The sequence below is a fragment of the Dipodomys spectabilis genome, unplaced genomic scaffold, assembly GCF_019054845.1.
Source record: "Dipodomys spectabilis isolate Male_0828 unplaced genomic scaffold, ASM1905484v1 ptg000019l, whole genome shotgun sequence".
NCBI classification, from domain to species: Eukaryota; Metazoa; Chordata; class Mammalia; order Rodentia; family Heteromyidae; genus Dipodomys; species Dipodomys spectabilis.
This window is the reverse complement of record NW_024870696.1, coordinates 1,797,946-1,823,012: the sequence shown is the minus strand read 5'-3', so window position 1 is coordinate 1,823,012 and position 25,067 is coordinate 1,797,946. Positions and strand designations below refer to the sequence as shown.

Here is a 25,067-nt window from a genome sequence, read left to right as displayed (position 1 = left end):
TTCCCATCAGATTAAGATACATGATTGATTTTGATGGGATGGATTCCTACTCTCTCCTAACAGATGGGGCTCTGTTTGCTTAGAGAACAGATCAGAAGGAAACTGGGCTGGGCCTCAGGAGTTCCTTGTAGCAGTCATCATTTCTGTGTGCAAAGACTGGGCCTTTACTCTGCCTGACTTGTTCGACCCCTCTCTAAGATCTCTCCTCTGTGTTTTTATCTTTCTTCTCAAGTCTTTCTCTTCCTTCTGCTCCTACATTAACCTTAGCGACTTCACAGTATCATTGTTACTGGCCAATGAATGCAGCTTATAATACTCTGATTGTTCTTAACCTAATGTGAAAATATGTATTTAATATTACTTATGTTATTTTGTATCTTGAGCAAAAGCATATCAATATAGTTCATTGTTACTACTGGAAATTTAGCAAATGAAAACATCACATGAAAAAGTTTGGGACAGATAAAATCTGTGGTATACTTAGAGGTAGGAGTCATCCTTAAGACTGATAAGAAATAAATTACTTAAAAGCAGGTGGACCCATTGCAACAATGAAATGTACAAGACATCATGTCGAAAAACAAACTTTACAATTTTGGCCGAGGGGAACGGGGGGTAAGTAAGGGAGAAGTGGGGGGGAAGAGGGGGAGGGGGGAAGATGGGAAGGGATGGGAAGGGGAAACAAAGGAGGAGGCAACAATGCTTGATAAGAAATGCACTCATTCCACACTAAAGCTACCAGCACAACTATGTTTATTACAGCATTATTTACTATAGCTAAGATATGGAACCAACCCAGATGCCCCTCATTAGATGAATGGATCAAGAAAATGTGGTATATATACACAATGGAATTCTATGCCTCCATCAGAAAGAATGACATTGCCCCATTTGTTTGGAAATGTAAAGACTTGGAAAAAATTATATTAAGTGAAGTAAGGCAAGCCCAAAGAAACATAGGTCCCATGGTTTCCCTTATTTGCAATATCTAGTATATGTCTGAGACAAGCAGAAAAGGTCAGATAAGCTGATGTTAGGAAAATGAACCTTAAGATATGTATTTAAATGTTTTTTTCTTTCATGCATTTGTTTCTAACGCATTTATAAGATTATTTCTTTGTTGCTTTGTATGTCCCTCCCCCACTGTATAACCCCTGCTTTCACTGTATTTGATGTCGGTATAATTTGTGGAAGGGAAGGGGAAAAACAAGTTGTTTAAATAAGGATACAGGTGGACCCATTGCAACAATGAGAGTACAAATTGTCATGTCGAAAATGAACTTTGTGGGGCGGGGGGTGAATTGGGTGGCAGGGCCGGGGGAGGCTGGGAAGGGATGGGAAGGGGAAACAAAGAAAGAGTCTACAATGCTTGATAAGAAATGTACTCATTATCTTGCCCATGTAATTGTAACCCCTCTGTACAGTATTTCACAATTAAAAAAAAGTAGGAGACTATACACATGACAATAGACAAATGAGGATTAATAAAAATCAACATGTGCAATGAAAGATGAAGCCTTGGTTTAAAAGTCTATCTGAGGAAACATGTGGGACTTAGCTGATGACTAGATCTCTTATCAGTAATAACCTGCCTGCCACAGAGACCAGATATGGGCCTTCAACAGCTTCAGAGAACTCCCCACATGGCCCCAGAAAAGTCCCTAGGTATGATCTGGTGACAGAGGCCAGGGCTCAAATCTCTATTTAGTGTTATTCAGACTGGAGTATTGAGGGCTCTCTGGAAAAGATTCAAACCTCCTCCCTCTCTCTCTCTCTCTCTCTCTCTCTCTCTCTCTCTCTCTCTCTCTCTCTCTCTCTTCTCTCTTTCTCTCTTTCTCTCTCTCTCTCTCACACACACACACACACACAAAATGAGAAAAAACTGGATGGATGATCTTCAAAGTCATTTCCCATATTGGGTCCACAATTCTTGAAATTACTTAAGAACTACAAGGAAAAAGTAACATCTGAAGGACTGATTGTTTCAGATCAATTTGAATTCAGAATAAATTTTAATTTTCCTTTATTCTATTGAAAGTAATATTTTAGTCCCCCCCCCAAGAAATACTGGCTTTAGATAAGAAACATTCTCTCAAAGCCTTCCAATCCCTACCCATACCATCACCTAAAAGTGGATAGAATCAGAGACAGTACCTATTGTGGGAAATAGAGCAATCTTGTAATTGGTTAAGAGGCATGAGTGAAATGGAACATGAGACCAAAGATTAGTCAATATTATTTCATCGCAGGAGATATGGAATGAGCCATGTAGGTGTCCTTAAGAATAATCCCATACAGCCACATTTGGAAAAGAAAAACAAGAAACTTCCTATTATAATGAATATCCACTTGAGTCTAGCTACTATTACATTCTTCTTTAAAAAAAAATACATTCAATCAGAATACTCTTCTATCCTCTTTGTTTTTTGATGTTAACATAAAAGATAATTAATAAATCATTCTGTTCTTTGTTTCTAAATAAGATCCCAACATGGGCAGCTAGAAAAGAGTTAAATGTCACCCCTGTGTTCTTCATTCTGCTATTCCAGTCTGAGCCCTACCCTTGAGGATATATGAGTATTTGTCTCTCAAGGAAATTCTACTCTTGTGAAAAAAAAATTCTAACAGAAGAGTAAAGCAGCAACCTACTTAAAATAGTTTTATTCAAGCCCAGAAAAATTTCAACTCTAACAATAAAAATGATTAAAACACTACCTGCAAATAGAACTACAGTATATGCACTGCCCTTCAAATTCTTGCTTTCTGTGTGTCCAAGGTATGTCCGAAGTTACTCTGAAAATAAGTTTGTCACACTAATTATTCAGAGCTTATGCTTACAGTAGGGAGCCATTTTCAACCTACTAATTAATTTAGTCATTTAGTTCTCAGTAGTTTGAGGTGAACCAGTACTCAGAGTGATTCAAAGCTAGCGATGGTAGTAAAAATATATACAAAATTGAATTCACTTTGCGGGAGGTTAGAACAGCCATAGACCCACATCTGCCTTTAATTATGTACTTTCTTTCTTTGAGGTAAAATACCAAGAAAGATTATATAAATAAATGTTAATTTGATTAGATTAATAAGGTTATTTATAGCAATATTTAGAAGGAAATAGCAAAGCTATCATGGAAACTAACTTTGGCATCAAACACTCACCGGTTTTGTTTTAGGACCAGTCATTCAAAGTCCTAGGTTTGCGGCCTGAGAAAGACATGTGACCCAATACTCCAACACCTGGGTTTCCTTATGTGCAAAAAATGGAATAGGAATATTTATGTGGTTTTATACTGAGAAGTGATTTTAAAACACTTAGAATACTTTTCATAGGGCACATGTTCCATTCATGGCTGCTAAACTGTGCCATATCTTGAGACTGTTCCCCTTTAAAAAAATAAAAACCTCTGTAGTAGAGAGGTAGTAGTAACAGATAGCATTTGTTATGCCTAGACCTAAGATCAGATGACTGCTACTATGAGGCCTTCATGTGTATTATGAGTAGACCTCCTTATGATTCTTTCTTCCTTAAATTAAATAAGCAAATACAGGACATTCTTCCTTTCTACTCTATGTTAGAGATATAAATTACGCAAATACATATTTCATGTATAATGAATAACATGAAACTTGAAAGTCAAATCTATATTGAGAACACTTAAACTGTAATAGAAACTGTTTTTTCAAAGTTGAGTCCTGTTCAATTCCAAACATCAAAATTAAACGTTTTATATATCTACATTATATATATATATATATATATATATATATATATATATATATTGATGCTGACATATAATCCACTCTCAATTCTTTAACTGTTTTGTTTTATATTATTCTCTCCCCCCGTCGCCATCTTTCTCTCTCTCTCTCTCGTGTCTTAATGCTTTTAGTTTCATTTTCATTCATATAGAAGTCCATAAATCTAGAAATAATATATATATTTTATATGGAAGCATGATTAGGATACTAGACATTACATAGCATGATTTAGAATAGTAAACATTGGATATACAAAGGATATCCAATCTTTTCTAAGAGGATTTGCCTATTCAGCCATCCTGTTTCATAGATTCCTCTGGTAGTGAGTTCTAGTATCAGCTGATCTACCCCAAAACATTTTTGCCTCCAAACTCAGCATGTTGCTCCTTAAGCCTGTTATATTTATTCTTCTGCTTCTGTTAAGAAATGACAGTAATTATACTCCATCCTTATTCTTCCTCCTAGCTATATTTTGTTCCTAATGTGACTGTACATGGTAGACTTATCCTTGCTCTTCTTACTTCTTTAAAAAGACTTTATGAAATAAAATTATGTTGGAAACTTTTTATTTTGAAGAATCCACTACCCATCTAAAAGGCATAATTGCAAGTCCATCATCATAGAATTGCATTGATTTTATTTGTTTTATTATTTTTTACATTCTAAGTGTTTGACTAATGTATTTTTCTTGTTCTCTAAAACAGTTGGATAAAATGCTTGAAAGTGTATCAGCGCCAATGCCATTTTCTAAAAGCCAGAAAGCTTTATAGTTTCTTATAAAGAATGTGACCCGAGGTAGGACTTTGCTTTGCATATTTACAAGCATATTAAATCCCAAAGCTCTGTGTGATTTGAATACCATTTGTAGTCATTTGTCTTTTTCTACTTTTCCCTAGAGAGAAAGTTCATTTGCCTTTCAAGTTACTTCTCTGTGTTCCAGATGAAAGAGGATAAAAGAATGTAAAATTAATGTAATAAATTTAATGATTTATGTGTACTGTTTTTTGAAAAAAATTGGAAAACTAGATTTCCTTAATTCCATGTCTCTATAAGAAAAGTAACCCTAGATACTCAGGATGCTGAGATCTGAGGATCATGGTTCAATGCCAGCCCAGACAAGAAAGTCTATGAAACTCATCCCCAATTAACCTCCAAAAAATGCCTGAAGTAGAGCTGAGGTTCAACTAGTTAGAGCACTACCCTTGAGCAAAAATGCTCAGGGACATGACCCAGGCTTTGAGTTCAAACCACAAGATCAAAGCCCCAAAAAAGAAAGTAAAACCACTTGCATGGTATTCTCAGTGCACCCAACAGTGGTACTCATTCAGTGTTCGATGCTGACTGAAAGGGGGAAAAAAAAGTATTTGATTTTCCCCAGCAGGATGTTGTGATTAAGCCCTTGTTGGACCTCTTAACAATAATAAAAACAAAACAACAACGAAATAACAACAACATATAGCTTGGCCAGAGGAATCCTCCAGAGAAACAAACATGACTTCAATACCATGGGGAAAAGATTATTTTTGTAACGGAAGTAAAATTATACGACTGTGTCCGATGATGCAATACCAGAAGGAAGTGGGGAAGAACCTTTGAAGAACAGTTGGAGGAGAAGGATTCAGTCTGGAGACAAGAGCAGAGACAAGAGGCTCTCCCTGAAGATTTTTCCCAATGAAGAAAGAGAAGGCAGGAAATCAGAAAGCATGGTGCCAGGTCTTACTCAGAAGGGAACTATTTTTCAGTCTGTTCAGATGCTCAAGAACATACTCCAGCTGACTTCTCACAGAGACCAAAGATAGAATGAATTTAATGGACGCCTTCCTAACATTCCTTCCATTAAAAATCTCCATTACTTTGCCCTTCTGAATCTCTACTGTGTAATGAAAACTAATAATTAAGTTTGTGAAAACTGTCTTTTGTACCATTAAGTGAAGTCAAAATTGTATTTGATATAGTTTTACTGTTAATGTACATTTTTTAAAGAAGCCACCTCAAGGAACATGACTTATTAATAGCTAAAGTATACTCTAATAAAGGCACCAGCTCGTTCATCTCCAAATGGAGAGCAGGGAACATGGGAGCTATAAGGATTTTGTCCTCAGGAATTCACAGGAAAACAGAGGTAAAGATTTGAACAACTACAAAATAAGTTCCATAATGAATTTTACCATATCATTTCTATAATTCCTACATTTTTATTTTCAGAGAATCTGAACATTCAGCATAACAAGAATTTGTCATACCAAAGAAGCAGAGTAAATAGTGAATAAGTAGTAAGATAGTACCAGAAAAAGAATGATATACTCTTTGAGGAAAGAAATGGAAACTTCTTCATGAAAAAAGATAAGCAAAAAAATTTCAGGAAAACAGAATCGTAATAGTCAAGAAAAAATTATGTAAATCCATTTACCTACTTATTAAATTTAACTCAATCCAGTAGAGAATTTAGAGCGAGCTATGTGGCCAAAACAGAATCCATCGTGAATGCATACCAAGGATACCAAACTTTGGATTTCACATGCCATGTCCCAATTATACTCATTCTATACACACGTCTGAATCAAACCATCTCAAAAAACATAATACACATCAAACTCTGCTTTGACATCTGCTAAATTAAATGTTCTGGAATATTCATTCATTCATCCATTCATGACATATGCTACATGTCAGGCATGTAGCATGTTTTACTAGAGAATTAAATGATTTACGAAGTCAAACACAGACCTAGAATGTAAAAACTCCATAAAAGAGAGAATTAGTGAGTATGAGCTAGCTAGAGGACAAGGCAGGATGAAATGGTATTCAGGATGAGAATCTGAGTACAGCCTTTCTTCAAGGTCAGGAGAGGACATATAGGAATATGAGCTGAAGGACAGGAATTCCCTGTGCAGTAAGAACAAGTACAAAGTCTCTATGAGAAGATAGATAAGGACACAAATAGGAGGAGGAATGTGCCATGAGACACAATCCAGGGAAGACAGTGGTACTAAATAGGACTAGAAGGGAAGGAGTTCTCAGGTCACTCGGCCACAAGAGGAATCTTTGCACACGTAAAAGAAAATGGCATTAGGCAGATACGTTCAGAGATGAACATGGAGGGCCTTTTGCCTATACGTTTGAGAAAGACCAAATGCATATTCCATGGTTATTTACCTGTCAATTGATGGACAGAGATGTAAAATTGCTGTGGTTACGCTATTGGTACTAGATGGAGGATAAGTAGTCATTTCTTGTGTCTCTAAGTAAAAGGAACTCATTTAGAGAAGGTCTCAATAAGCTGTAAAAGCATCAAATAATCTCAGACACAATACTCAACTCTATAGTTACACAAAAACTAGTCACAGCCACTACATAAGTGAAGGTGATATTTTCAACTCAGTCCATCTTATTCCATACTGTTGTTTAACTCATTTTGTACTCAAGTAAGAAAAGGAAATGGCATCTATTAGATCCCTTAAAATTTGCTTCTTTTTCAGTATGGAGGTTCCTCAAAAGACTCCACATAGAGCTCCCCTATGACCCAGTAATCCCACTTTGGGTCATTTGGATCATTTGGATCACAAACAAGGCTATACTAAGGCTACCAGCACAACTATGTTTATCGCAGCATTATTTACCATAGCTAAGATATGGAACCACCTCAGATGCCCCCTCAGTAGATGAATGGATCAAGAAAATGTGGTATACACACACACACACACACACACACACACACACACACACACACACACAATGGGATTCTATGCCTCCATCAGAAAGCATGGCATCACCCCATTTGTTAGGAAATGGAAAGACTTGGAAAAAATTATATTAAGTGAAGTAAGCCAGGCCCAAATAAACATAGGTCCCATGTTTCCCTTATTTCAATAACTAGTACATGTGTAGGACAAGCAGAAAAGGTCAAAAGCTATGAACATATGACTATATAAGATGATGCTAAACAAATTGTTTAAATAGGGATACAGGTTAACCCATTGCAACAATGAGATGTACAAGACGCTATATCAAAAAGTAAACTTCACAATTTAGGCAGGGGGCGAGGTGTAGTTGTAGAGATGGGAGGGAAGGGATGGTAGGGGAAAAACAAAGGAGGAGGCAACAATGCTCAATAGGAAATGTACTCATTTCCTTGCTCATGTAACTGTAACCCCTTTGTGCAGCATTCTTACAATTAAAAAACATACAAAAAATTTGCTTCTTGTACTCCTAGTTACTCAAGAGACTGAGAGCTTAGGATCATGATTTGAAGCCAGCCCATTTAGGAAATTCCATGAGACTTATCTCCAAAAACTCAGAAGTGGAACCGTGGCTCAAGTGGTAGAGTTCAAGCCTTGAGCAAAAAAGCTCAGGGACAGCATCTAGGCCCTGAGTTCAAGCCCCAGGACCAGCATCCAAAAAAAAAAAAATGCTCCTTTCAGATTTGAAAAAAATCTGAGAAAAGTCAAAGGTTCATGGTTTTCCATTCCCCAAAAAGAAAATGAAGAGCAAGTGCTCACCTGAACATACAGCTCTCTGAGTTCATACTGAAATTTCTTGGGATCTGTGGTAATTGTCACTGGTCCAATCTCTGTGAAGATAAAAAGTGGCATCCATCAATACATAGCACTAAAGGGTATGAAACATTTTAGTTCATAAATTTCACACCATGTACCACATTAGTACTGATTAGTAACAGAAAAATACCAAAGATTCTTTCTCTAAAGAATAGCTTATAACTTATGGTAAATTATGCAGACTTAAAAGAATGAAATTCTCACATCTGCAAATGACAGAGGAAGTAAAAAATGTCACAAATGTCGTAAGACAAAGAACCACAAAACCCCAATTCCAATTCTTTCTTGCTTGCAGTCAATATACATTTATTAAGCAAGTACCTTGTTACTAGAATATGAAGGACTCATATTTCATTAACTCATTCTGTTTCCTCCATGAGAAAATATAAATTCATCTGCAACTTCTCTATAAAGCTAGATTATCTCAAAACACACTGTTTAATGCTAAACCCAAGAGTGATCATTCACTGCCCATCCAATAGGGCTTAAGAACTTGGAAGAACACAGATACAAGAACATTCACATGAAAGAACTAGTTCCCATCCCTTCTTTCCCAAAGGCCAGAATACAACCCTCCTCGCTTCTCTGAGGCACAGCACAAGCTACTGCTTCAAATAAGAACACAGTGCAGCTACTGACACGTCCAGAGTTTATGATTTTACTCAGAAGAAGAGAAGCCTAGAAATTATTTTGGGTAAAGTTATGTGAGCGCATGCGTAAGCACACACACACACACACACACACACACACACACACACACACACACACACACACACACACACACACATTTTTGGTAGGATATAGTATATCTATAGTAAAATTTTCAATTCATAAAGCTTATTTTCCTTTTTGAAAATCAACTTTTAAAATAGATAAATTGGCAGGCCAGGCATTGTGATACACACTTGTGATTCCTGTTACTCAAGCGGCAAGGGAAAGAATTTTTGCAGCTAGCCCCAGCAAAAGTTAGTAGGAGATCCTAACTCAAAGACAAATTGAAAGCCAAAAAGACAAAGTGTGGATCAAGTGGTAGAGTATTCAAAAACATAACACTCTAAGCCTCATTACTGCAAATAATAATACAACAACGATAAACAGATAATAGATACTTAAACCCAGAAAGCATCCATATATGTGAGTACTGGTACTAAACTTCATCTGGTTATCATCTGTACACACATACCATTTAAATTCCTCTGGTGAATGAAAAGTTATTTATTTTGGGTTCTTGAGGTAAACTAGACAGCATTTAAATCTATAATGTGTAAGTGCCACATAAAATTATACTTAGCATTTAGTTTTTATTTTATTTTTTTTTTTAGCATTTAGTTTTTACAAAGGAGGTTTAAAAGATTTTTTCTAGCTTCAAAGAATAAGAACTAACTACCCAGGCCTGCTATGACCTGCTACAAATGAGGCAAAAGCAGCCTTTAAGGCTTCCATAATTAATGAGGTAAACTAAACAGGAGGCATCATTTGTCCCTCACCACTAATGGGTTTTTTATGTTACATGAGGGGAAAGAAAACTCAGTCCTTCACTATGGATTAGACCCTCTGCAGTTTGCAGCGGGATGGAGAGATGATTGGACAAATCCAGCGAGAGTGCTCATATGAGCACTCCACACAAAGCGCAACAGTCATGACTATGTCCCAAGTATATGGAAAACGGGAGGGTCCTGGTCCCTCAAGACTAAACAAAGGCTCATTGTGCAAAGGAATTCAAATCCAGTGACAAGTACACCAGACAGTGAATGCCCTGACCTAGAAATTGTCAGCAGTATTGTCAAGACAAACTTTGATGTTCCTACATGGTTTAATACTGAAAAAAAAAAAAAATCCTAGAATTGGAAAATTCAACTAAGAACAGTAAGGAAAAACATAAGGATTCAGAGTGCAGAAGTACAAGAATCTAACAATAAAAACAAATCTCCAGGTGCATTCCTTTCTTCAAAAGTGAATTTCAAGGCTTGTTTTTAAAATAAGAAACTTGATTAGACTTCTGTCATCTAAAATATATACCTGTTTTCAACAAAGATAAGAAGTTTCTCCTAAAGCTCGTTAATAAACGTTTTGAAACCACACTGGACAGCTGAGATAAATCTTTTTATCAGTTATGAGCAATTCTCAGAAGCTCCAGCTTGCCAAGTAGCCCTATCCCTCCAGCTGTAAGCTACCTCTCCAATTTAGAAAACCTGAATGATAAAACTATTTATTTCCATTACAGTCTTTCTCTTCCTTCACAGAGCCTGGAGCCAGTTTTTCTCCTCTTTTCCTTTCCCTCATGATAGTTTATTCCCTGCCAAAGTCATTGATGACATTTAGCAGGTACACCTTTGTCCACTCATGGACATGGGCCTCCATCTCTTATAATGTGGTAGATGCGAGGGAGATCTCAAATAGGGTAATTTCTTACAAAGACAAAAATCCAAGATCAGCAAAATAAAACATCACAAAGCAGGTATTTGAAAGGGACAGGGTGGGGTCAAGAGAAAAGGGGAAAACAAATGAAGAAGAGAAAAGGGAGAAAATTCAGACAGGAATCCAATATATACCTTACAAAATTAAAAAGAAGGAAGGACGGAATGATAAGGGACAGGGAAGAACATTGAAAGGGGTGATACTGATCAAGATATACTCCATTCATAAACTGCTTTGCTAAATGGCAAGTCCTTTGTACAACGGAAAAAATCATCATCATCATCATCATCATAATCATCATCATCATTAAATGAGAATGCTCAGGCAATTCAAGCTCTGTCATCTAGATATCAAACTTCAGGCTTAGTTAACACCTCTTAGGATCAAATTATTGCATTATATCATCTTCGTGGCCTTTCTCCTTTGTCTTCATCGGTTTCTGTACTTCTCAGTGTAAAGCACTGCATTACATCTTATCTCCTTGCATGCTTTGCTCTTATCTTGCATTTTGTGCTATGTATGTGCTAGCACAGGAGCTTTAACTCAGGGCCTCCTACTATTGCTCAGCCTTTTTGTTCAAAGCTGGCACTCTACCATTTGAACCACATCTCTGCTTCTAGCTATCTGGTGGTTAATTAGAGGTAAGAGTATTACAGACATTTCTGCCTGGGCTGACCCAGCCTCCTAAGTAGCTAGGATCAGAGGTGAGAATCACCAGTGTTCAGCTTCTAACTTGCTTGAATATTGTCTGGATAGTATTGTCTACCTGGCAAGCAGGTTAACTAGCTCATGCTAGGTAACAGAATGCACACAGCGTCTCCACCGAGTTTGTTATAGTTTTTATACATGTATTAAAAACAAAGCCACACCCCAAATACAAACTAAGACAACCATCACTCTCCACACAGACTAAAACAGCTAGAAGGTAAATTGAAGGTCATGCAGCTTAGTCCTCTTATCCTACCAACAAGACCAAAAGCTCCAGAGAAAAGAATGTTGAAAAGCTTCGGTGGTGAAAAAAGAGATAAACTCATCTAACTTTTTCTACACAGAGCAACCTAGACAGCTCACAATATTTTCCCCCCCTCAGATCTGCATTCTCTGGATAATTATATCACTACTAATTTCCTCCTCCTTTAGCCCTGAGGCAAGCAGGAAAAAGGTCATGGTCAGAGCCCCTCATCTGATGTACACAGCACAAGTCCTTATTACCACATGCCTGGCTATGTTCTTGAGTTACACCAAAGCAAATGATCCCTCTTGCCTAGTAAATGCTCTAATTGAACACAAAGAAACCTTGTAGAACAAACTTCTCTCCAGAGAATTCCATCTCAAATCAAATCTATTTTTAAACATGTGTGGAACTCCTACACATGATTGCCCTTGATCACATGACAATGGTAAACATGCACTCGCCCGCAACATCTTAACAATCTTGGGAAGGAGAGAAGAAAACATACGTGTAAATGCAAGTGTGGCCTGGGCTACAGAGCAAGACCTTGTCTCAAGGCCTTGTCCCACCACACAAAGGAAAAACAAAACATTTGTTAAGTAAGAGTTGGAAAAATGAAGTGAAAGTTTGGGATTGCATGGGGAGGGAAGGATTGTAGGGGGAAAACAAAGGAAGAGGTAACAATACTCAATAGGAAATGTACTCATTACCTTATTCATGTAAGTGTAACCCCTCTGTACAGTATCTTTACAATAAAACATATATACTAAAAAAAAGTTGTGGATTGCAAATTAGAGAACATAAATGCCTTATTCATATCAGTTTATTCTTCAATTCTGTACAACATATCCATAATGTTATTCCGTATGCAGTCAAATCAATGATCATCTATACATATCCATGATTGCACATCCATTTCTAATTCACAATTGTCTTTAACATATGCTGGTCCCCTTGGAGCTTCATAACTCCCTCACTGAAGCAGGTAGAAAGATCGGTGATCCAAACAATAGAAGCCTAGGCTAAAAGAGAGACAACCAGCCTTTTATATTAAGTAGTCATATTACCCTCCATTAGTTGCACGAAGGGGTTCATTTTGACACCTCCATTATACAGTGTACCTCGATGAGACCCATGACTCCCTCACTCTCCTTTCTCCCCATTTTCCAAACAAATCTCTTCCCAAATAAATCTCTTCACTTCTCCATTTTCACCTATGTACATAAAGTGTTTCAGCCATATACACTCTCCTTCGCTCTTTCCTGTCCACACTGCCTTACAGGTCCACAGTACCAGGTACCTGCAACATGACCCACTGTTGTCCTGCTTGTATGACTCTCCCCCTGTCTGTTGGCACCTGGTAGATGAAAGGGCTTGGAGGAGGAGGCAACAATGCTGGATAAGAAATGTACTCATTACCTTGCTCATGTCATTGTAACCCCTCTGTGCAGTATTTTCACAATTAAAAACTTATTTAAATAAAAAGAATTTCAGCAATATTTGAAGAGGGGGGAAAAAAAGAAAAGTTAAGCCAGGCATTTGGGGTTAACCTTTACTTCTTGCACTTTACCCTCCCCACATCAAGGACCCCCCCATTCTGCAGCTGAAGACCATGCTATAGAACAATAATACATATTAGTCACGTGAAACTCCTCAGTGTCCCATGTAACCAAAATGTTTTGTTCTTTTAAAAAAATCATTGATACAAGTAATTAACGGTGCGATTTCTACATATAGCTTACTTTAAAAAAAACAAACACTGAAGTACCACGTATTAATAAAAATGTATGTTGTGCCCAAGAAGACCAATTTTGATTTTAAAAAAATAGTGTCTGAGACTCTAAGGAGGTCCTTCCTCTTTTCAATAATTCTGTTATTTCCTGTTTCCTAGGAATTTATCAAAGGGGTTGGAATTATTTCCAGTATCCAAGCCATTGTTCTCTTAATCTCGGTGGCTGGGTTGTACTTGAACAACAAAATGCACAATGTAGTATTTTCTTTCATTGCTTCCCTTGGCAAGATCAATATCTAGCTCCACACTTCCTTTTTCCTTTCCATGAACAGATTTCTGCTCCTTTCAAAGTTTTCCCATTTTATATAAAGTAAGTTTCTTGATAATAAGAAAACGACTCACTTCTGCCTTCTGGGGGATCTGCACAATGTGATAACAGTATTCATAATGTTTCTTCTTTTTTAAAGTATTCGCTAGTTATACAAGGAGAGTTTCATTGTGACATTTCTATACACGCCTACAATGTATCCCCATTAGCCTCTCCCTTCTATCAGCCTCACTTATGCTCACTTCGTTTAACAATTTCAACTAGTTTCCATGCTCTAGCTTTATATATGCACGCAAAGCACTTGGACTATATCACCTGTATTCACCCTTGCCATCTCTTTCCTCCAGCTGCTACCCCTGCCCCCAACAGTGACCGTGTTACTGTCTTGCATTCGCTTTTTTTAAGTGTATAGTAATTGTAACAGGATTTTCACTTTGCACAAACAGGTATTGCTTTTTTTTTGGTCGGCCATGGGGCCTGAATTCTGGGCCTGGGCACTGTCCCTGAGCTCTTCAGCTCAAGGCTAGAACTCTACCATTTTGAGCCACAGCACCACTTCCAGCTTCTTCCGTTTATGTGGTGCTTAGGAATCAAACCCAGGGCCTCATGCATGCAAGGCAAGCGCTCTACCACTGAGTCACCTTCCCCAGCAAGGTGTCATAGAAGAATCGAAGAAATACAGGCATCACAGGGCCTTCCACATATAATTAAGGTTGAAATCATTACAATCTTTAAAAATTAGTAAGCTACAAAGTTACACACAGTTTAACTTAGCATCCGAGCAGGGCTAAATGACAAAGACAGAAAGGAAATAAATTTTCTGTGTGAAGGTGAGACAGAGACAACCTAAGCTCGAGGGAAATACACGGGGAAGGGACCAGATATGAGAAGGGATTGAAAAGAGCACCTGATTAACAGAAGCTAACAAAGGAACAAAGAGATTCTGGGCCAAGATCCCTTTCATGAGCAGAAACAGAGCATGTTCCACTTTCTAAAATTTCTACTCTCAGCCCCTTTAACACAAATCACTTCTAATGCCTTTTGTGTGCAGAGATTCTAATCTAAACTACACATATTCAAAACACTCAAGGTGCTTTCTGAATAGAAAGTAATGATTTATATTTCCTATTACAGGATGGTACAGAACATGGAGCCACCATTCTATTTGCTTCCACGGTTTTTGATTTAAACTTCCACACACTTTCCCAATTTCTCAAGCCTCACTCAGTTCCAATGCTCTGCATCCAATTGGCAAAAGCAGAATGGATTCCTGACTGTGAGTTAAGCAAAGGCCAAGTATATTTCAGGACTCCCTTAATTAAGCACACTCCTCCTCCTCTCATCAGAGCAGGTAATTCTGAGGATCATTGAGAGAGAGGTCTGTAATGCTTATTTTGGCAATGAAGTAATATAGTTAGTGTTTTAAGTAAAAGTGGTATCAGAGTTGAATTCATGAATACAGGCTATCTAATACTGACTAAATAGCACTCTGCCCCACTACACAAGATTATCCCTTTACCAGTGAGTTCTATGAGGACCTTCAATCCATGCCTCTTACAGAGTTGCAGAGTATACACACAGTGCACAGATTGTTTCACCTCAGGACTGCTGAACAGGATACAGAAAGAATGGTGAACATGAATTCAGCAATGTTACACGACTCTTCAGGACAGGAAGCAAAGAAGAATGCTTTAATAATGGACACGGGGCAATGTGGTATACACACTAGGATATCATTGCTTACATTGGACCTGGGCCAGGGCAGCAGCAAGCTTTTGCAAAAACAGCTCTGAAACTTGTTTGTAAAGACTAACAAAATTCAGACTCTCAAATTTCCATGTAACCTTAGACATAAAATGGCATTTCAGACATCAATATATTTGCTCATATATTCATAAGATATAATTAGAGAAAACATATATGTGTATATATATATATACATATATGTGTGTATGTGTGTACATAGTATGTATCTCTCAGATCATATCATATTGTGTGTGTGTGTGTGTGTGTGTCTGTACCAGGGCTCAAACTTAAGGCCAAGGGCTCTCAGGACTTTTGCATTTTACCACTTGAGCCACACATCCAGTCTGGCATTTTGCCAGTTAATTGGAGAAAAGAGTCTCTCAGAGTTGTCTCTCCAGGCTGGCTTCAAATAATGATCCTTAGAACTCAGCTTCCAGAGTAACTAAAATTACACTAGCCATGAGCAAAAAGAACATGTGTTTTAGCATAGCCTATATGGTACGATTTAATAACTTTTCAAATGTGATCAAAATATTCTGAAAGCAAACAAAAATAAAATAAATACCACATTCAATAATTTTTAAAGTATGATATTCTTAAAAAGAAATTTGTTTTAGCTGGACACCAGTGGCTCATGCCTGTAATCTTAGCTATTCCAGAGAGGTTTAACATCTAAGGATCACAGTTCAAAGCCAGCTTGAGCAGGAAAGTTCATGAGATTTTTATCTCCAATAAACTATCAAAAGAAGCCAGAAGTGGAGTTGCGGTTCAAGTGGTATAGTTCTAGCTTTGAGCAAAATAAGCTTAGGAATAGCACCCAGGCCCTGAGTCTAAGCCCCAGAAATATATATATATATATATATAATATTCATATATATATGAGTTAAATATGAGAGCTCATTTCAAAGTTTTAATTGTTCTTTGAAACAATTTTAATGGGTTTTTTTCCAAATAAACCTACTCATCTGGGAGAAAGTAAAAGGAAACTTATAAAAGGGGAAAGATAAATGTTAATGGAGAAGAAAATATATATTTGCAAGTCCTTCGGAAAGAATCTAATACTGTTGAGATTTCCACATGCTAGGAGAATAGGCTTGACTCCAGGATGTTTCTACAACAACCAAACAAATGTATGCAGCCTTTGATCCTGTTTCCAGAGAAAACACCATCAGTGATCCAAAGCCATAGTTGTGAAGTAAGCATTTTATTTGTGAAAATATGGGAGAGACGTGCTGAAAAAAAAATAAATATGATGGACATGTGTTTGTGATGTGTATGGTTTTCTCTAAATGCTTGCGCTCATTCTTTCAGCAAGCAGGCATAGAAAGATGGTTCAAATTGTCAGGAAAAAGCAAGAGCAAACAAAAACCTTAGGAAGAGTCCTCACCAGGACTCAAAAACATCGGGTATGTTCTGGGTATGCTGAAAGGATTTATGACCAGTGCAGTTGCACAAGGTTTTGCTCTCAACAGGGCCCTGACTTAAAAGAGTTTAGTGCTTTGTGCACACTCTATTAAAGAATGCCTTCCTTTGGGCTTGTGCTTGGTAGGTAAAGGTCAGTAGGACACTAAAATGTACACAAGGAGATTTGGACCCTTGGCTCGTCCAAGATCCTGCCTTTTTATCACCCTAGAGGACATATTCACAGCAGCTCTCCTCCCACCTGCACATTCCCAAGACCCAAACCAATAATCTGTCCCTGATGCAAAAGACCTAAATGTAGGGAGCAGAGAGGAGAGAGGAAAGAGGAGAGGGGAGAGGAGAGCGGGGAGAGGGAGAGATATCCAAGGCATCCAAGTCCTGGCCACATCTTTGAACGGGGCATGGAGGTAGCTCCCCCCACCAATCCCCCCTCAACACCCCCCACCACCACCAAAGTTGGCAGCTCCATAGGTCAAAGGTTCCATTCAAGAGGAGGTATGTCCAATAGAAGCATGCCTCAATGCTAAGGTTTAAAATCCCTACTGGCTGCCTGGACATCAAGGATTGGGCATGAAAAGAGGGAAAATAGCTCAACTTCATTAGACACCATGAGCGGGGTTACAGTTTTCTGTGTAGGGTCCCAGGAAGGAGACTATCACAAAGCAGCCCTGCCCAAGTATATGTGCAGCTTACACAGTGAAGGACCTTCTGGTGTTCGCACAGGTCTGCACCTGCCTGAGAAACACCCAGGTTCCTAGGGATATTCCTAAACAGACTACGCCCTCAGCATATAGCATCCTTTTTTGCTTCCAACTCTCTGAAATACAGCTTCAAATATTGGCATAATTTTTACACTATTTTTTGTACTGGGGACAAAATCTAGAGCTGTTCACATGCTAGGCAAGTACTTTATCACTGAGCTACAACTCCAGCCCCAATCACTATCTTTACTTTGTGAAATCAATGCACCATTTAACTGGTGTACAGATTCACCCAAATTACACATGGTATTTTGTGGCTGAGGCCAGATGGTGTTCACAGCTGTCCTGGAGACACAAATACAAGACAGATTAAGAAATCCTACTATACTATAAATTAAAGGATGAATGCTCCACGCTGATCTGGACATTGAGTTCAGTGGTATTCCTTGTCAACAAGCATAAAATAATTTTAATGAAGAGACAAGCTATATTTACATAAAAAGATAAGTGTTAAAATGCATGATTTCTCTTAAATTACAGTTAATATATCTAAATTACAATCACAAATAGGGTGTCTTCGGTGTTGGTGTTATCAAACACTTAGCAATATTGTTCATGGAAAAGCATATGGAAAATACCCATGAAAACAGACATAGAAAACATCACAAGCATCAAAAATTGATAAAACAAGAATGCTAGATAGAACACAAATAACCATGCAAGTATCTACATACAAACAAGTATCTCTACACAATGTGCATAGTACAGGATTGTATTTAAAAGTTTAAAGGTCTAAATGAATTATACTGTTAAATGTAACTATTGTATTTAACTAAACATCAATTAGTATATGTAATTAGAATGCACATCTCTCTCCTGTAAATACAGTCTTTAGAACAACAATGTTCCTGTTCTCAAAGCAATATAAGTAATTATAAGGGAGAATATTAATAGATAGGAGTATATGAAAATTAATATATAAAATACAATTTTAGACCTAACTTAACTGTAACTCTTCCCTGTACAACACTTTCATAATAAAGAAAACTGTAAAAAATTCAACTTGTGCAGTATTTTGCCAATAGTTGAGAAAGATTAAAATATATGCAATCTGAAGAGATTTCTGAGATTTGTAAGGGAAAAAAAAAACAATCATTAGGTAAACTGAAGAATAAAAGAAAAACAAAAGCGACTGAGCAAAGCACATTTACTCAAATTAGAAATGCATTATACATATAAACTGACATGATGAATTGAAACCCCTTTGTACAACTACTTAAAGATAACTAAAAACTAAAAATGCAAACTGTGATGCATTTTAAATATATCTTGTAAAAAAGAAAAAATTTTAAAGGGTTATCATTTCAACCAATGCCACAATAAATCTAGAACATTCATACTGTCAGTAAGATTATATGCAGTCATCACTTTGGTGAAATCATTGCTACATGTATTGTAGGCATTACACATTTTAAAAGTAATTTGTAAGCCTGGTGCTGATGGTTCACACCTACAATTCTAGCTACTGAGAAGGTTGAGAACTGAGGATCCCAGTTCCAAGCCAGCCCAAGTAAATAAAACTGAGAGGTTCTTATATACATTTAACCAGCATAATGATAGAATTGGGGGGGGCATGGCTCAAGTGGTAGAATGCCATCCATATGGGAGAAATCTGAGCTCTTGCCAGGCCCTGTGTTAAAACCCCAGTAATGACACACATACAAAAAAAAAGTTGTGATAAATGTATTTCCATTACCATTTACTGACAATAAAAAATATATTGGCACTATTAGGTTATAAAACAATATCATAATACAGAAATGATTAATTATTATTCATGTAATAATATCAAATAATATTCATGTAGAAACACACACCAATGGTTATCATATAACATCAAATATAAAACAGAATTGTAGGCATTGATTGCAATTTTCTACAAAGGTATATATGCATAAGGGCAAATTCTAAAACATTATCACTAGAGTACCAACTGATGTTTGGAATACATAAAAGAATGAGTACTTTTAATTTTTTATTGCTCAAATTGTTGTATTGCTGTACAATTTAAGAAGAAATGGAGATACCCAACTTGATCTTAAACATGAGAATAGGTTTGTGAAGTTTGGCTTATGTGGCTCTTCATTTGCTTATGGTAATCACTGAAAATATTTTCTCAGGATTAGGCAAAATAACAAGAAAATCAGTTATTTGAAGTGTTACCCTGTAAAGTTGTGAGTGAAACATTTCAAGTATTTAAAATCTAATCAAAATAGTCTTTGACTGGACTATTATTTTTTAAATAGGGTCATTATTTTTTAAGTAGGATCTTGCATTTTTGCCCTGGCTATCCTGGCCTAGAACCTCCTATTAACTCTTCCTGTGTATGTAGAAAGAAGGGTGTGCCATCCTACCTAGAATTTTTAGAAAGATGCGGTCTTACTACTTGCTTGACTGGACAACAGCCGTGAAATCAGGCTCCCTACTAGCTAAAATTAGGGGCATGAGCCCCTTGACTGGCAAGCTTTCATCCATTTTAAGTACACAAGTCTTTGGGAAGTCATTGCCCTATTGTTAGTCTTTATTGAATATGTGAAGGATTACTTTATATTTAATGAAACACTGCTCAGACTTTTAACACTGAAATCCAACCAGAGTCCACTTTTGGTTCTTGGTCTATTAGTGATTTTGTTTCTTCCACACTCTAAGTTAATGAAGTCTTTATTTCTACATATAGAGATTTGTCTCATTTTCTTATCATCATAGAATAATAGGAAATATTGAAAATAATTATAAATAAGGCCCATGGAACATATTCATAGGCTTCTTAAATTGTGAAATATCTGGAATAATTCCAAATATTAAACATGGAACTCAGTCAATAATGGGAGTATTCATTTTACATTTATATATTTCACCTAATAAAAACCACTTATATTATTTACCTGAGTTAGTAAAAAAGCATCCCAGATCTAGAAGTTACCCTTGTCCCTTTAAAGTCAGTAAACTTTTTGTTCCAGTGTAATCTCCAAAGACATGTCAATTGAAGACAAAACATCATATTGGTACTTGGTAATGGAAAGAACTATCACAAATGAGCCACCCGATCCACTCCTTCCACAAACCAATAACACATTGATACACTGCAAAGAGAGCCCTATGTGTCTCCATCCACACCAAGGGGTTGAAGTGTGCCCAAAACATAAAGGAGAAATAAAAGACATGAGGCATTCTCTCATGCCACAGTAATCAATACTCCCCTGTTACCAACTCACACCAACCCACAAGTTCCCACACTTCTCTCCTTCATGCCGAACAACATCCCTGTTAATTGATTGCATCAAACCTCTGTAAAACCTGAACTGCAACAGGTAGAGGTTTTTTTTTCTTTATTATACAATCTCTATTCAAACTAACACACAATAAGTAGAATGGGTCTTCCAGCATCCATTAATAATAATTTGCAGAGACAACTGAAAGCAAGAGTTGGCCAGGTCAAAAAGTTCCCAATCAAACTAAATAATATTGCTTAGACTGCTGCTAGTCAAGACTCCTCTAGAAAATCTACAAAACCTAGAGGAAAACTGGCATACTATTTTGGAACTATTCTGCCACGTGGCCAACACTGACTAAATACTTGATCTGAGAAGAATGCTGTTTTGTTCTGTTTTTTATTGTGAAAATACCATAAAGAGGGGTTACAATTACATGGGCAAGATAATGAGTACATTTCTTATCAAGCATTGTTGCCTCCTCCTTGGTTTCCCCTTACCATCCCTTCCCATCTCCCCCTCCACCCTCGCGCCAAAGTTGTAAAGTTCATTTTCGACATAACATCTTGTACACCTCATTGGTGCAATGGTTATCCACCTGTATCCCTATTTAAACAATTTGGTTTTTCCCTTCCTTCCACAAATTATACCAACATCAAATACAGTGAAAGCAGGAGTTATACCATGTGGGAGGGACATACAAAGCAACAAAGAGATATCTTATAAATATGTTAGACACAATAGCAAGAAAGAGAAAACATTTGAGTCCTTAACTCAGGTTTCATTTTGCTTAACATCAACTTATCTGATCTTTTCTGCTTGACTCAGACATATACTAGCTATTGCAAACAAGGGAAACCATAGGACCTATGTTTCTTTGGGCCTGGCTTACTTCACTTAATATAATTTTTTCCAAGTCTTTCCATTTCCTAACAAATGGGGCAATGTCATTCTTTCTGATGGAGGCATCAAATTCCATTGTGTATATATACCACATTTTCTTGATCCATTCATCTACTGAGGGACATCTGGGTTGGTTCCGTATCTTAGCTATGGTAAAAAAAAAATGCTGCAATAAACATAGTTGAGCTGGTAGCTTTCAGTATGGTCTTGTTTGTGATCATTTGGGTAAATGCCTAAAAGTGGGATTGCTGGATCATAGGGGACTCTATGTGGAATCTTTTGAGGAACCTCCATACTGCTTTCCAAAGTGGTTGAACAAGTTTACACTCCCACCAACAATGCAGTAAAGTTCCCTTCTGTCCACATCCCCTCCAGCATCTGTTGTTACTAGAGTTCTTGATTCTAGCCATTCTAACTGGGGTGAGGTGATATCTCAATGTTGTTTTGATTTGCATTTCTTTTATGGCTAGGGAGGTTGAGCATTTCTGCATGTGTCTATTGGCCATCCTTCTTTCAATAAGGGAGCTAAAAAAATAGAATGGAAGAAAGACAGCCTCTTCAGTAAATGGTGCTGGCAAAATTGGATAATCACTTGTAGAAAACTAAAGCTAGATCCTTATATATCACCCTGCACCAGAATCAACTCCAAATGGATCAAAGACCTCGGAGTCAAAGCAGACACTCTGAAAACATTACAGGCCTAGGTCTCCTTGGCACAGGCCGAAATTTTCTTAAAAGAGACTCAGAAACACAACAAATCAAAGAAAGGTTGGACAAATGGGATTGCATGAAATTGCAGAGCTCCTGTATGGCAAAGGACATAGCTAGCAAGATCAATAGAAAGCCCATGGATTGGGAGAAGATCTTCACTAGCCATATAACGGACAAAGGTCTCATATCTAAAATACAGCAGGCTGTTCTTTAAATTAAGAGCTCTAGTACTGGAATCCAAATTACTTGAGTTGGAATCAAGGCTTTGACATATACTAGTTTTGCTTTAAATTACTGGCAGGCTCCTTAATCTCTGGCATTGTTTCCTCATTTATAAAGTGAGGATGACAGTCATAAACAATAGCATTGTAATGAGAACTTAATGTGGATCGTGGCGGGGGCGGGGGGGGGGGGGAGGATGTGATGGTTGGGGTGGCCAAAGCATGCAGTAAATATGAGCAGGGCTGCTGAAGCTGCTGTTACTGCAAGTCATCTTCTTAGCAAGCACATTATGCTAGGGATTGCCATTGGTGAATGACTGTCTACTAAAAGAGGAGGAAAATCTTAATCTAGGAGTTTAGAGACAATAGATTCACATGCCTATCTCTACCTAATTTAATGAATTTAAATTTCTTTGTGTGTGTGGTGTGTGTGTGTTTGTGTGGTGTGTGTGGTGTGTGTGTGTTTGTGTGTGTGCGTGTGTGTGTGTGTGTGTGTATTCCTGTGCACCAGTACTGAGGTTTCATTAGGGCCTGGGCACTGCCCATTAGCTTTTGTTGTTGTTGTTGTTGTTCATGGGGCTTGAACTCTGGGCCTGGGCGCTGTCCCTCAGCTCTTCAGCTCAAGGCCAATGCTCTACCACTTCAGCCACAGTGCCCCTTTAGGTTTTCTGGTGATTTATGGGAGATAAGAGTTTCACAATCTTTTCTGCCTGGCTGGCTTTGAACCACATCAGATCTCAGCCTCCTGAGTAGCTAGGATTACAGGTGTGAGACACTTGTGCCAGGCTGTCCATTAGCTTTTTTGCTGATGGCAGTGCTCTACTACTTGAGCCATGGCTACACTTCCAGCTTTTTGGTAGTTAATTGGAGATAAGAGTCTCTCAGTTTTGTTTGTCTGTGCTGACTCGGAACCAGGATCCTCAGCTTCCTGGCCTCAGATCTGTCTTGGAGCTTAACCTTCTGATGAATTTGAATTTCTATCTCAGAAAAGAGGTAGATGAATGTCATTCTTATTAAATCATGCCTTTGAGAGAGGGGGCTGTATTTTCACCTAACACAAAATGAAAAAGTCAAAATCAGATAATTTTCTTACATGTTTTTCGAATACTAAAACTCTATCTTCTTGCCTTCATGAAACTGCATTTCCCAGTGTGACATGGAGTCATAATTCCAAATTTGAAGTTGGATGATGAAATATTTCAAAACTTTCATTCCCACTGTTATGACACAAATACTAATACTCAAATGAGATTGAAGTTTAAGCAACATTTACCAAGAATAGATATTTATGTTAGCATTGCTAATTAATACTTTATATGAAAATAGTATATGAAATAGTACATGACAATATCACTGTCCTTGATGTCAACTCTTAAGAGCCTAACAAGACAAGATGTTAATATTCATCAATATCTTCAAAGTGACAAAATCTTGAAAGGGGTGACAATTACCAAAAAAATAATATTCACAAACAGCTTTGTTGACTGGCACCTCCTTTGTATAATTATGTAAAGATAATCAAAAGAAAAGAATCGGTTCTGGTCACACACACACACACACACACACACACACACACACACAAACACACACACACACACACACACACACACACACACACACCTCAGACTCTTCTTTAAGATAGAATCTAGATTGTGACTTTGGAGGAAAGCCTCCTGAAAGACTCATTTCCCTGAATTAGGGATTATTCCTCTGAATTGTGCCTTAGCTATTTACTGGATATTTGCCAAATGTGGTAGGCATCCTCTAAAGTGGTCTCCCATGATTCCCATTTCCTATAATCCATGACCTCTTATAACCTATCGCCTTGAGAGTAGACTAGTTCTATTGCCATGAGAATGAGAGGATGTCACCATCCAAATCAGATTACTAAGAAACAATGGCTTCTGGCTTGCCTGCCTCCTCATCCTCTGATAGAAACCAGGCATGTAAACCAGGCATGTGAGCCATTGCCCTAGAGATCCAGAAGGCAAGGAATGAAGAATAACCTCTGGCCAATAGCCTGTCAGTAGCCAAGGCTACCCCCAAGGCTCAGGAGGAACTCAGTCCTGCCAACCACCACATGAGGAACTTGGAAGTGGATTCTTCTCAAGTTTTATGATAACCACAGACCCAGTCAGCACCTTTTCTACAGACTTCTAACAAGCCAGCCAGGAATCAGAGGACTTAGTAAGCCATTGGGACATTCCTGACTCACAAAAACTATCAAATAATAACTGCTGGTTGTGTTAAACTACACTAAATTTGGAGGCCATTTTACAAAATTTAAATAGAAAAGGATATATATTCATTTATTTGCAAGTTAGACTACAATTGCTGGGATGACAG

The 25,067-nt window shown here is 37.5% G+C and overlaps 1 protein-coding gene across 1 annotated transcript in view; it reads right to left on the bottom strand.

The window, feature by feature from the left end:
* Hmcn1 (hemicentin 1) overlaps positions 1–25,067 on the bottom strand; it is a 432,339-nt gene that overhangs the window by 301,447 nt on the left and 105,825 nt on the right. The window contains exon 2 of the mRNA XM_042674344.1: positions 8,259–8,329. Within this exon, the coding sequence (XP_042530278.1) occupies positions 8,259–8,329 (71 nt within the window). The remainder of the gene's footprint in view (positions 1–8,258; positions 8,330–25,067) is intronic.